Genomic DNA, 14,763 nt, shown 5'->3' on the forward strand with positions numbered 1-14,763 from the left:
AAAGGCAATCAAATGCACAGTCACAGCTGCTATACCAACCTAAGCTTGACAAAAGCCCTTCTGCTATATCCACTCCTTAACAAGTATTCTTAAAATTCAAGGAGACTAAGTTTTGCTCAAAACAAGGGGATCCCATAAAAGAATAAACAACTGTCATCAGAAACTATCTGTCTTGATTTATATATTTGTTCACCTTCTTCTGACCCCCCCCCATACCCCTTACTAAAACTCAACAGCCACTGTGAAATAAAATGGGAAATATGTCTGTTTTCTGCATATTTAAAACACCACAGCCCAAATATGTCCTATTAATTTCAGGTAAAGATTTGTAGATGATCTATCCCAGCAATTTCAGGTAGAGGTTAGGCAGCATGAAGTAGGTAGGGGGAATTTTGTAGATCTCTGTAGGCATGCCAACAAGGTCTCTGTGACCTACCCTGCATAACAGAACGGACACATTGCAAAGCAAGACTTGGTCATTTTGCTGCTAGGTGGCCTGATATATTCTAACTGAAAATTTGCTGAGGTTCACTAGGACCACTATTTTAATCAGTGACTATTATAGCGTCTGTTTTGATTACGAAACCTCTCTATGGGTCTCAAACAGCAAAATGGTCTATGATATGGAATGCATGTGCACAATATCCATTTAGTTGGATTTTGTTACATGAAGTGTCAAATACAGGAGTTTGACAAAGGAATGGTGGGTGTGTCCAGCCAAGCTCTTTCATGGTCATAATGCATCCTTTGCATATGCAGTTTAGTGAAAGGAGAAAGGACCCATCAACCAGGTAAGATATTTGTGACCTTGGCAAAGGAGGCAGGCTTACATTGGCCAGCAACCACAGGATTTAATTTGAATTGCCTTTCCTTGCTGAAATAACAAGTTTAAATTTTCTTTGTGTTTAAGAACTGTACTTGTGAAAATATGACACCATCAAAAATTGCTTTTAATTAAAACATCTGAATAGCCAACTCAAGAAATGACTCCATGAGACTGCAGGTTAACTGTAGTGACATAAATATAATGGTGAATATTAAGATTTGCAGCATAGCAAGAAACTTTCTCTTTGAAAGCACATTTAACTCATTAATTCTGTTATTGCAGATCGCTGAGTTATATCCTAGCCATATGTCAAAACAAGCCAACTGCTACCAGGCAGGCTTTTAGGTGATGCCAAGATAATAAAGTTTATCTCCTAACTGTTAACAAGTGGTGCCACCTTGAGGCAGCTGGGGATTAGTACTGTTTTATGCATATATATATATTTAAACACATATATCCCAGCTTTCAACTTTACAGGTAGTAGCAATGCACTGTAAAAGATAACAGGTTAGCCCAATTTGGTATACAATTACAAGTGAAGGCAATTGTCACAGAAACACTGACACTTTGGTGTGAGGAAAATCTGACCAGAATGGCTATACTGGATGAAGAGCTCTTCCACACATCTGTTCTAAAATTTCTGAAAAGCAGACATCTTAGTGCAGATGAATATGGGAAAAAACATTTTACATAGTATACATAAAAGTAAAATTCTCATCTCTAATTTATATTTCATAGTTAAATTTATTAAACACATTGTGTAAAATCTACATTGTTTCTGTTTTCATGTTTACAGATAGGTGCTTTGTCACCATGATATGGCAAGACTTCTACAGCCTACCTTTCTAAAGGAATTATGCTGAATACTGAGAAATTCTGGCTCATTAAGCTCTCTTTTCATTGCTTTCCCTTTATTTCCCTTCAGTCACAGCAAAGATAGGCTTATGTTCCAGAAACAAAATAAATAGTTCCAAGGAATGTCTGTTGATATGAGCACCTGGAATCTATTCTGGGAACAGGGAGAACTCCTAGAGAGGTCTAAATTCATCTGACAAAAATACATAAAAGGGCAATTTTATTTGGATAGCAATTTGAAAAATAATTGAAGTGCCACCATTTTAAAAAGTGCTGGATACACAGTGCCATTTGTGAAGGTTTCAGGCATCATTGTGGAATTTCTTCAGCATCAGACAAGTTTTGTGGAGTTACTGTGCAAATCCTCAAATGGTACAAATTCACCCCACTTTTCAACTGATGGCACTGTACAAATGGAAAATATGCATTAGCTACTTTCTTTTAAAGCAACAGTACTAACTACCTGCAAACTACAGTTAATGCACATGTAAACTTTCATGCATCAGAAGCCAATTTTAGTCATACAAGAAAGAGTTAATTTGGTATCCTGGGACACCTCTCCTACCCATAAGTGGAAATCAGATTGCACCTTTTATTCTGACATCACACTAGCACACATACCGTATATTTGTATTATCCTAAGATACAACTCTCCTTCATAATCAGTTTACATTTTATTATACATCCACTAATTTATAGTTTTGTTCTTTACAAAGAAGATGTTAGAGACTCTTTAGGAACTGAAATAAAGCATGATTCCAGATTTTTACAGGGAGGGAAATGGAATGGCTTGCTGTCAATTCGCACTGACAGATTTTTAATTCCAGGTCAATGATATGGCACATACTGTGAAATGAAGAACGAGTCACAGAAAAAGAAAACAGCACACATTGAAAATGTACACACAATAAAAGTAATTTACATTGACAAATAAGGAGTGTCATTTATTAAGGCTGTGCTTTAGAGAGAACATTTAGGGTCAAGTCGCCTTGGTCAAGGCACAGAACAAGAAAAGGTGAGCACAGCTGTCTAGAAGAGGAGGTATATACAATCACTGATGAGGTGGGCATGCATGCAAATACAAAACTGCACAGCTGCTCTTTGCAACAAAAACTTGACATAAATGAAACAAAATACTGTGAAGTTTTTACAAGTCCACCATTTTACTTCATTATTTAAAAAAAAAATTGGCAAATATTCCCAAAACATAAAAGATTCACAATTTGAGTAAGTAAAATCATTTGAAACAAAAGTGCTTCCCAGTTCCAAAACCTGCCTGGTCGTGCTATCTGGTCTAGAAGCATTTTGCAGACATCGTAGGAGTGTTCCACACAACTGAAATGTCAGCTGGGGGAAAGGAAATGGGACATTTTCACAGGGTACTTCAACAGTTTTAGATCTTTCAAGTAGTTGTCTTCTTACAGCTTCATTTCCAACCAACTGCATGGTACAGTAATGAAGGCTCAGGCATCCTTTAGCAGCAGAAGTTTGCCTCAAAGGGCACGTGGTCTCTTCGGATTGATTTGTTTACTGGCCTGTTCCTCCTCTTGTAGTGCTGTGCGGAAGGACTTCACTTTATCTTAAAATGAAAGAAGGAAGATCAATACCAACTAAGTAATTTCAGTGCAGTTCCAATACCCAGGCTTTGCCGTAATGGCTGCTTTGAGACATCATACTAACAATCACAGTTTAGCTTAATGACTACAAGCTGGAGTGTGTGCTGGATTCATACGTTTGCTGCTCCTTGTACAGAATGCAGGCAACTAGAAAACTGGAAAATTCTGTTTCCGGGTAAACATTTTAACATTACCTCCAAACCCTAAACTATGGTTAATCTTAAAGAAAACCAACTTCATATATCGGTATTTGTGGCTGGCTTGTTTTCACTACCCATAATTAGATTAACCAGGGTTTGGGCACTACAAAGTATGGTCAACATGAAATGGAAACAAACATTTCCAAACTCTTCACAACCATACTAGAGAAGGAGTGCAGCTCTCTCATTACAGTTATACAAATAAAAAAATACATACAGGGAGCAGAGGTGTCCAAGTGCAGCACAAAGAAAGCAATGGTGCAAATTCTGCTTAGGAATAAATCTCAATGAGAATTAAGTATTCAATTTTGACAGCCATGTTTTAAGTGAGATACAAAAGGAAGCCAGCAAAAAACAAGAGAATTGTGCTAATGAGGAAAAGAGTTTGGCAAGTCTCTACGTTCAAAGAAAAGTATGAAACTTGAAGAACATATACTGGGCACATATGACTCTGAAAAGCAACAATAGATGCAAACTGAAAGAAGCTGATTGGTCCCAACTTAAGAAAGATGGGACAGATGGAAAAGAGGGCACATGAGCTTTTATCAACTACTACTACATTCTAAAAAAAAGTCAGTAGACACTCTTGACAAATTATCTCATATACAAAAAGCTTTTCCAAAGAGGTACTGAACTTACCTCGAAGTTCAGTAAAAACATAAATTTTTTGTTCTAGGATTGCTTCAAGCTGTGTAGCATATGAGTCCACATCATAGTCTACTTCTTCTGTCATTTCCAGGAGAGCTTTTTCATCTTCTAACCATCTAATAGATTCCTAATAAGAACAAAAAGAGTTTAAAAGACAAAAGATTGGATAGAAAGCTGAACTTAAACTGTGATGCCCTTCTCAAAATTAGTAGCTTGGATCAGTGAAATGGAAGCTTCTAAGACCTTTGTTACAAGCATTTTGGCACCCTCTCACTGCCTCACCACTCCATTATTCCGCCCAAACAGCTATCATGATTACTGGGGAGTTGTGAGTGGGGATTTAAAAACAGATTGCGACACCTCAAAGGCAGCAATAAAAAGCGAGAAAGGGGTTGCAAGCAATGGTTTTAACATCCTGGAATTCTGAGGATGCTGCCTGACTCAAATGGAATAAGGAGATGAACCCATGAGTTGTGGTCTGTTCCTTCTGTATCACAGAGAATGGCATACACCCAAGGACACAAGGGGAGGAAAAATATAATATTATAAAGAAATATGTATTATATCCCATCATGTTTTATTAAAATAATTTTGCTCTGTCATGCTTAAGCTAGTTACATCCATTTAATTTCAGGTTTTCCACCCTAAACTCTAAAAGACTTGAAATTGTCTGACAAACCTAAATAAGGTGTCAAAATTTACCATAGATTAACATATAATCCTATGATAGAACGTGTTTATAACCAACTATCAAATACTAAAACCAAATAGTTTTATGCCTAACTGAAGTAAAAGAATTTTCACCCATTTTGATGAAGACTAAGAAACTAAGGAGTGTTGCAGACTGCCCCTTTTGGGCGGCCTGTAGGCGCTCCTTTCTCCACCAGATCAGGGCCTCAGCTTCCAGAGCGGCAGCCTCCGAGGCCCCAATCTGCCGCTTTCCAGGCTGCGGGGAAGCGGCCTGTGGCCTGGAAAGGGGTGTCCTTGGGGCTTCAAGCCCCAAGGACACCCAGTGGCGGCGGGGAGGAGGAGAAAGGGGCCACTCAGCCCCTTTCTTCCTTGCATCGCTGGCGCAGCTGTCTATAAAGGCTGCACCAGCGACACAAATCGCGGAAGGAGCTCCGTTTCGGAGCTCCTTCTAGCGCCGCGGAAAGGGCGCTCTATGCACCATCACGTCCACGCCGCCCCGTTCGTGACGTCGTGATGGGGGCGCCTATGTGTATATGGTGCCACCATTTTGTACGTCCTGGGGACGTACTAGGGTTACGTGCGTGCGTAAGGTACGCACTTTCCCTAACCCTAGTACGTCCCCAGGACGCACTTTATGCCCGTGCGGAACGGGCCCTTGAGAGAGCTAGGAATTGGAGGCACTGCTTTGTAGTGATTCTGTTCCTTCCTCTCAGGTAGATTCCAGAGGGTGATGCTCAGGGACAGTTGCTCTTCAAAAACAGCTTAATTGTGGCGTCCCTCAGGGCGCCATTCTGTCCCCGATGTTATTTAACATCCATATGAAGCCGCTGGGAGAAATCATCCATAGACATGGAGCGGGGTGTTATCAGTATGCTGATGACACCAAAATATACTTCAACTGGTACAGAATATGCCTGCTAGATTGATTACAGGAACAACTAGGAGTGACCATATTACGTCAATATTGAAATCATCAATATTAGTTTCCGGGCACAGTACAAGGTGTTAGTCATTACCTTTAAAGCCTTCCATGGTTTGGGCCCAACCTATATAAGGAATTGCCTCCTTCCGTACAATCCGCCCCGGGCACTCAGATCCTCTGGGAGGAAGTTGTTGCAGTCCACAAAGACCAGATTGATAGCAACCCCCCAGAAGACTTTTTCTGTGATTGCTACCACCTTATGTAATGGCCTGCTGAACGAGATCCGTCGAATTACCAACCTAGAGAGCTTCAAGAAAGCTGTCAAGATGGATCTCTACCAGCAGGCCTTCCCTGAATAGAACCCGGCCACGTAAACATCCCCCACAGACATATATAAGTGAAGATTCTGCCCACCATTTTTCTATTATTGTACTAATGTTTTTTCATTTTATTGTCTGTAATTTTAATGGATAGAATTGTTTAATCCTTTTTTAAGTGGGGGAATTGTATATATTGTACACTGCTTTGACTGTGGTAACAAAAAGTGGGATATAAATAAAAGTTTTATTTATTATTATTATCCAAGGACAAGACAAGTTATATGACAACAGTCTTCCTGTATTTTTATAATAAAAAATAGAGGTTATTGAGCAGTGAGAAAACTGAAAAAAAATTACAAATGTTTCTTTCAGAAACAGGTTTACTGCCTCAACTGGATATCGCAAGTATTATTCCAACACAGCTAACAAGCTAGACCTGGATATAGTAGTGGATTTTTAAAATGATTTTTTATTCTGTTTTGAACCACAGATTACTATGCCACATATTTAGTTCCTTCTAAAACTTCCTTCAGTTTTAACAGGATCTCTACTGTTACTGTTTCTCAAATACAAACTGAAAACCCCACAAGATTGCACTGAACTAATGATGAAGTTTCTTTAGGCTTTAGTGTTGTGGATGCTCCTTATATTTACCTGGAAGACAATTCTGTGGTCTTCTACTACTTGCTCTTCCATTTCCACCATCTGTGACACAGCTTCATGGAAAGTGAACAACTGTGGTGAAACTTCCTCCTCCTTTTAAAAATAATAACACATGCTATGATTCTATATGCTGAAAAACATTTTAAAGCAGAAATTAAAGGAAAGAAGTGTTTTGAAAAGAATTCATGACAGAGTTCTGGAACTCCTTACCCTATTATCAACTTCAATGTAGCATGTCTGCAAGAATTTGTCAGTCACTGAGTATTATGTCACTAACTATGACATAAGCCACAGAATCTCAGCGTAAAAAAACAATCATTGCCATGGAGAGCCTTACAAATGCAAGCCTGCACTGATTTACATCAGGTACCTTTTTCCTGGATGAAATGGATCATTTATGCTAATTCCAAAAAAGGCATCTTGTTAGAGGAAGGCTAGAGTCACAAATTAATTAATATCCTGATTCCTACTAAAAATAGTACTCAAGGTAGAGAACAATGAAATAATAAGAAATAATTAAGTTATAAATAATTTAAAACAGTATCAAATAAAAACAAGATATAAAAGCCCAAACCAGATTAAAACCTGCTTTAGCAGCAGATCAACTTAGACATAAAGTCTGTCTAAACAAAAATATTTTTCTGACAGTAAGACAGCAGCTAGCTAACCTGGCCTCCCCTGTCAAATGGTTACAGACATGGGAGCAAGCTCCAGGAAAGCTCTCTCCAACCATCTCACCAAAAGTAACTCTGATAGTGGTGAGACAGAGAGACAGGCTCTTTTAAGCAGTGGGGGGGGGGGGCTGCTGGGGAAATGGCCAAAAGGTTGCGCTTGCCCCTTCTCCTTCACCTCACCAGTGGCAGCCTCCTCATGAGGAGACTGGGACCACTGCAAGATGCAGGGCTGGGTGCATTTAGCCTTGCCTTTCCTTGTAGTGACAGCTGCCTTCTCATGGGAAGACAGCCACCACTACGGGGAAGCAGGGCTCAGTATGTTCCCCCCCTCCCCCAGCAGGAGAACCGCCCAATGCAGGCCACACCACCACACTCATCCCCCAGTGACACCACTGCTTTTAAGTATTTTAAAATCCAAGCAGATTCAGATGACAGAATGTGGTTTTTCAAAGAACCATAATATGCTCCAAGGACTGTTCCCACCCTTGCCTACCATCCCAATCTGACCATCTGATCTATTACCAGATCTAACTACCACAAAGTATGCTTGGAATATTATTTCTTTAAAAAGAAGTCTGTATATAGTGATTGATGAATCTAAAAAGCAGGAAATGCTCAATCCCAAAGATACATTACTTGAAATCATGCCACCATAGTTAACCTTCTCCCAACCAGATACAAAAACTGCAGAGAGTGGCTTAATTTGGGGCATTTTCTGACCCCACAGGAATTCCAGTATATTACATGGTATAAAATTTGATACATAGATGGCATTTATCTCCTGACAGATTATTGAAAACAATTAAACATAGTTCAAATGCCTGTTGGAAATGCAAGAAGAAATTTGATTTTTTTCCCCATGTGTGATGGACTTGCAGTGAAGCACAGAAAGATTGGACTCTTGACACACAAAATGCTGGAAGGTGACAGTGCTGTAAGAGGTTATGTTGGAGGTCTAGATCTCAGTTAATTTTGCAACAGAACATGACTGGGGAACTAAAATATCTCATTTGCTTGAATAAGTTTAAGTGTACATTTTCTTCTTAGGTGAAAGCCATGGGGAGTGTGGTAGAACTAGCAGCAGAATCCTTTGTTAAAAGGTTTGATTTGATTTAAAAATGTGCTTGGTACATTTTCAAATATTGTACGGTATATATTCATGGATAAGACTAGAAATTTTAGTAAAAAAAAATTGACCCAAAAAACTTGAGTCAGCTTATCCACAGGTCAATGTAAGTACTGTACTTTAATTTTTATTTAAAAAGGAACCATCCCCTGGTGAAAGGCACGAGTATTATTTGTCCTGGCAGCACTGACTCCCCTCTATTCTTTCATCCATCCAGCCTCTAGGGTGAGCACAAACAGCTATGCCTGCTGCAATTTTACAAGCTCTTTAGCATTATTTTCCTTTGCTTTATCCTTTACAACCTTTGTTACATGCCCCTAAGTTTTAAACTCGACTTATCCACAGGACATATAAAAATCCAGAATTTTGACCCCCAAACCTGTCCTCAACTTATACATAAGGTTGACTTACAGAGTATATAAGTAACTATCAAAAGTGCAAGTCCCTCACTACTGACTGAACTGAAATCCCAATGATTAGGAAAGTAAAAGGGAAAGATCACAAGACATTTATCAGATGTTTTATGAATGCTCTCATGAACCTGCCAGGTATGAGAATTCTTATGCCAGTGGTTCCCATAATAACTCAGAGATGTTTCCAGCCAGGTACAGATGCCTAGAAAAGCCTAAAAAGTTCCCTGCTAGCAATATATAGCCAGTAGAGAAAAGAATCCACTGAAACTGTAGCTGTGTCCACATCTCTGAGAATATGAATTCAACCTGGTTCCTCTTGCTGCCACCAAGTAGGTGAAGTCTGCAAAACAGCAACCAAGCAGAAAGAACAAGTTGGGAAAATGAGTTGTGGAAAAAGAGAGGAGGAGAGTGGTAATTTCATGAAGCCAGCAGTCAAGAGAACCAAGGGGAAGCCATGCCCTGGAGAAGAAGGTAGAAGCCATACCTTGAAAATTTAGGATACAGTTGTCCTAAAGCAACTATTTCTCAGTGATTTGGTAAAGAGGAAAATTTAGCTGAGACCTCAGGACCACTATAGCAAGGCCAACATCAACTGAGTGTCTGCCTATCTGTGTATCTGTCAGAAAGACAAACTGACAAAGATTTGTGCAACTGTCTATGTTGCCCTGAAACAGATTCAGAAATATATTAGGTATTCCAAAATGGGAAATTATTTTTTTTAAAAAAACAGGAAAGGGTTTAGAGTGGAATATCAAGCATCTTAATGCCACTATATAGGTTTATAATGTGTTTGTTATTTAGAACACTGTGTGCAGTTCTGATTGCTCTATCTCAGAAAGGTCAGAAAAGTAAAATTAAAACAGCAGGTCATCCAAGAGGGTCATCCAAAAGGCTCATCTTTATTAGGAATCAAAGCCTGAGAAAAGTGTGATCTTTACATTTTGAAGGCTGAAGACAAGGCTAAAGGTCTATAAAAATACTAATTGGAATTATTTCTCTTGCTGTTTATATTGTCAGCGATCTGGAGGCTTTTTAGAACACATTTGGCATGATATACTGTACATCTTCCCCTGCTAATAAAATAAAACAGAAATAAAATTATGTTACATTAGAATTTAACTGACCTGACTTACAGAAGATTCACAAACCAAAGGAAGAATGCCTCCAACATATGATTCACGTTCATTTAATACAGATAGAGAGAGACAGACAGACAGACCAAAGCAGTGGACAATTAAAACTAACTAGTCAGGGTATGTATTTCCACTGTACCAAGAGCAACTGAGATTTGTGAAGTACTCACATTTTGTTCACAAAGCAGTTTAAGATCATCTCTCTGAGGTGAGCTCCCAACACCCCACTGTGCCTCCAAGTCGTCAATCTGATTTGGAGTATGATGCATGATTGGACGGATATCACCAGCAGCACTGGGATCAACTGTCAGCTCCTTTACTCTACAGTTGCAAAATAGGCATTCATTTTAGCAACATTTCCCTTAGAGTTGAAAAAAGAACACTTCATCAATTCACATAAATGATGGTGATGTCAGCTTCATGCCCTTAATAAAATAATTGCAATATTATTGATTACAAGATTAAACTTTGCAGTCAAACAAGAATTTGTATTGTGCTATAATTTCATATCATTATTTGATATGCATTAAAATAAGCATACACCTTATTTCAATTAGTCAGACATAAAACTGCTAATATTATCAAGGTGACATCACCACCTCTTACACATGATGGGAAAAACAAGCATGGGCATGAAATGTTTGAAAAAGTAAAGATGAATAATAATAACTGGGAAGATGATTTGCAGGCCATGCAGTGTCACCACCTGTCAAACAAAATGAAAACAAAAAGAAGGTGATGCCTCAAAAGAGAGGGAGAGTAAGTGGAGGTTTGTCTGTAAGATTACACAATGGGGAGAAAAAACACTAAAAATAAAGATTCCATGTAAAGAATGAAGTAGACCTGGTGACTGAAGGAGAAAAGTCGTCATACTCATAGGAAGGAGAGAGATCAGAGCGACTGCCACTACCCTGTGAGAAGGGAATGTCCGAAGGACTAATTCCAAATTCCTTTACTCTGCAGCAGCAAGATACAGCATCAAATTAAAAGAAAGTGTTTGTGTAAAGACAATGAAAATTACAGCCACTATTATTGTAATCAGTCATTTATTTAGCACTTGAGCCATTGAACAAAATACTTGACAAACAATCCTTCAGTAATGCTCTTAGCAACCCTCTGATAAAAGGAATTAATATAAATTAAGAAACTGAGGTTAAAGGATGGTGATCTGAACAAGGTTGTCCTGGAGATTAATAAATGGGGTGGAATAGACAGAAACTGATTGCCATTAATGGGCCACACAGGGATCTCAAAATGTATTCTTTCAAATAGCTTCAGAAACAGGAACAAATCACTGCAGACATAATGACCAATGAGCCCAGGACACAGTTATTATTTTAGTAATAGACATTATAAAAATATGTGGCCATGCAGTTTAAAGACTTTCACCAGTATTAAAAAGTGGTACATGGATAACAAGAACCTATATACTACTTGTAAAGTTCTATGATGCAGCAGCAGAATCCAAATATGGTTAGTAACAGACACACATACTAATAATAATATCTTTATTTATATTTCCCGCCTCTCCCCATGGATCGAGGCGGGAATACATCAGATAAAATCACCATTACAACAAGCACAAAGTTATCCAGAATTACTTCAATTAGTTAACAAAGCAAATTCAATAAATGAATACAAATCCATACCTATATATGATTAACGTAAGATAGGGTGCTACCCAGGTTCAGTTATGGTGGATCAAATGGATAAGCCCGCCGGAAGAGATTCGTCTTAAGTGCTTTCTTGAAAGCATCTAAGGCAGGGGTCGCCGCCCACAGGCCGTATGCGGCCTGCGGAGGCGGCAGGACCGGCCTTAGTCCAGTCCTGCTGCCGCCGCCGCCAAGGCCACCGCCTCCTCCTCCTCCTGGGCAGCGCACGGGGCTAGGACGGAGGAGCTCGTCCTCTTTGGCCAGCTGGCCAAAGGGGACGGGCTCTTCTTGAGCGCGCCGCCCGGGAGGAGGAGGAGGAGGACTTCCGTGGGCTCCTTCTTGGCCTATGCGGCCCCAGGCCTCTCCCTTTGGAGGGAGGCCTGGGGCCGCAAGGGCCGAAATGGGTCCTTTTGGCCGAAGGGAAGGGCCTGGGACGGGTGACCAAACCCTTCCCTTCGGCCTCCCTCCCGTTCGGCCGAAAGGGCCCCTTGAAGCCCTTTTGGCCGAAAGGAAGGGCCTGGGACGGGTGCCCAAGCCCTTCCCTTCGGCCTTCCTCCCCTTCGGCCGAAAGGGCCCCTTGGAGCCCATTCGGCCAAAGGAAGGGACCGAGGAGGAGAGGGCGGGCACACGCTTCCTCCTCCCCACGGGGCTTCGGTGGAAGCTCCGCCCCCGGCGTGCGGCTCCGCCCCGGAGGGTGGAAGCACACAGCCCCGCTCCTGGAGGGTGGAAGCTCCACCCCCCCGCTTCGGCCCCCCAGTTGTCTTGAGGGACAGCAACCCGGCCCCTGGCTCAAAAAGGTTGCCTACCCCTGATCCAAGGTGTTGATATGATGGATCTCTTCCAGCAGACTGTTCCAAAGTCTGGGGGCAGTAAATATCCTGTCATAGGTCGATCTCAATCTGATTTTTGGGTACTTTAATAATATCTTTTCAAATGTGCTGAATGTGCGGGGCGGATTGTGTAGGGAGAGGTGTTCTTCAAGTAACTCGGGCCTGAGCCATGTAGGTCTTTAAAGGTAATAACCAAAACTTTGTATTGGGCCCGGAAGCTAACTGGTAGCCAGTGTAAAGATTTTAATATTGGTGTAATGTGTTATGATCTAGATGTTTTAGTGATCAGTCTGGCCAGAGCGTTTTAAATCAGTTGAAGCTTCCAGGTTTGATACAAAGGTAGCCCCATGTAAAGCACATTGCAGAAATACATACATCATGCCAAAGGAACTAGTCCTCCAGTATAAGCTTAGAATTTTGGCAGCGGTACCACAACAGATCTGTCTGGCTTAGGCATTTATAACACAGAGATTTTTGAAGCCTTTTACAGCTCAATTCCGACGTGACTGCAGGTTCAACGATGCGAATTCACCTGATAACGTGATGTGTTATCACATGTGATTCATTTCTATGGGAGCTCCTTCCATAGCGCTTCCACAGTGAATCCAAAGTGACTCCTCATTTTGGTGAATTTGGTAAAAAGTGAATTCACAAAATTCGCATTCAAGCTCACTTCGATTTCATTTCGAATTGGTCTGGTGTGAAAGATCACGCCGATGTCGCCCCCTTGGCCCCCTGCATCCTGCTCCTTCATCCCCCTCCTCCTCCTTCACCCCATCTCGTCCTCTCTGCCACCCTGCTACCCATCCCATCATCCCCTGCCTGATCTTGCATCCCGATCCTGGCCCCAGTGACCCATCCCATCATCCCCTGCCTGCTCCTGCATCCTGATCCTGGCCCCAGTGACCCCCTGCAACCCATCTCATCATCCTCTGCCTCTTTCATCACCCCAATCTAACCCAAGTCACCCCATGTGACCCGTCCCGTCATCCCCTGCCTCTTTCATCATCCAGATCTAACCCCAAGTGACCCCATGCGACCCGTTTCATCATCCTGATCTAACCCCAAGTGACCCCATGGGACCCGTCCCATCATCCTCTGCCTCTTTCATCATCCCGATCTAACCCCAAGTGACCCGTCCCATCATCGCCTGCCTCTTTCATCATCCCGATCTAACCCCAAGTGACCCCCTGCGACCTGCCCCATCATCCCCTGCCTCCTCCTTCACCCTGATGAAGGATGACAGCTAAGGAGGGGGCAGGGAAGGAAGACAGCATCCAGAGCCCCATTGAGCATGTGCAAGGGTGCCGATTAGAATCGTTGAAGCCTCAAAGTATGTTCCAGTGTGGTAATACAATGTGCACTCACCATGCTTTGCTTGAATCTGCATCATGTGATTTGTCCGGAATCAAACTGACTCCGATTCCCCCTTGATTCGGAAGGACCACAAAAATGCAACCAGGTGTGGTAAAACATCACATTTTAAGATGAATTTGCATTGCTAGACAGGAGTGACTCCAGATCTGGTATGAAAAAACATCATGCTTCGCGTTGCTAGAATAGGAGTGACTGCAGATCTGAGCTGCAAACCCCCCACATATGATAAAGGCCATAGTAACTGTGAAAAGAATACTGAAAAGCATGTTGAAAAGCAGAAAACAGTGAGGAGACAGGTTCCAGATGCTTTCACATGGTCAACTGTTTATTCAGTATTTTTTTAAAAAAACATGTTTTGGCCTCAATAAGAAAAGACCTTCTTTGGAGAGTGTTTTCAACTCCAGTGATTTCTTCCGAAGGTATGTGCATTTTTAATATGGAAAATAATGTGTTTCTACAGTATATACTCATCTATAAATCAAGAAATTTATCCCAAAAAATTGATCCCAAAACCCCAGGACGACTTATTTTCAGGTCAGTATGGTAATGCGATAGCACCTCTTTCAGATTTCTCCATGCAGTTGGCAGAGCAGTTTATTTCTCCCTTGCACCAAGCAGAAAGAGTCTTGGGTGACTGACTGCTCTTAAACAAACAGAGTCCCTCTCCTACCCACTGTCTGGGTAGTGAGGGATGAAACGAAAGCTGAAACGATGAAGCAAAATTCCTCAATTAGAGTCTCTCTTGCTGTATGTACACATACACACACTGAAGAAGCCTCCAAGTTTTACCCTCAACTTATCCACTGGTCATGGCAAAA

At 41.2% G+C, this 14,763-nt stretch overlaps 1 protein-coding gene across 5 annotated transcripts in view; it reads right to left on the bottom strand.

The window, feature by feature from the left end:
- Window positions 1-1,547: 1,547 nt before the first annotated feature.
- KIF2A (kinesin family member 2A) overlaps window positions 1,548-14,763 on the bottom strand; it is an 81,131-nt gene continuing 67,915 nt past the window's right edge. For 2 of the 5 annotated variants that reach the window (XM_042450309.1, XM_042450307.1), the window contains exons 17-21: window positions 10,930-11,043; window positions 10,257-10,407; window positions 6,732-6,833; window positions 4,137-4,272; window positions 1,548-3,260 (exon numbers count right to left, since the gene is read on the bottom strand). In XM_042450309.1, coding sequence (XP_042306243.1) covers window positions 3,175-3,260; window positions 4,137-4,272; window positions 6,732-6,833; window positions 10,257-10,407; window positions 10,930-11,043 — 589 coding nt within the window. In that variant the 3' untranslated portion in view covers window positions 1,548-3,174. The remainder of the gene's footprint in view (window positions 3,261-4,136; window positions 4,273-6,731; window positions 6,834-10,256; window positions 10,408-10,929; window positions 11,044-14,763) is intronic. The other 3 variants (XM_042450312.1, XM_042450310.1, XM_042450308.1) reach the window with 2 other exon arrangements.

This window comes from Sceloporus undulatus, chromosome 2, assembly GCF_019175285.1.
Source record: "Sceloporus undulatus isolate JIND9_A2432 ecotype Alabama chromosome 2, SceUnd_v1.1, whole genome shotgun sequence".
NCBI lineage: Eukaryota > Metazoa > Chordata > Lepidosauria > Squamata > Phrynosomatidae > Sceloporus > Sceloporus undulatus.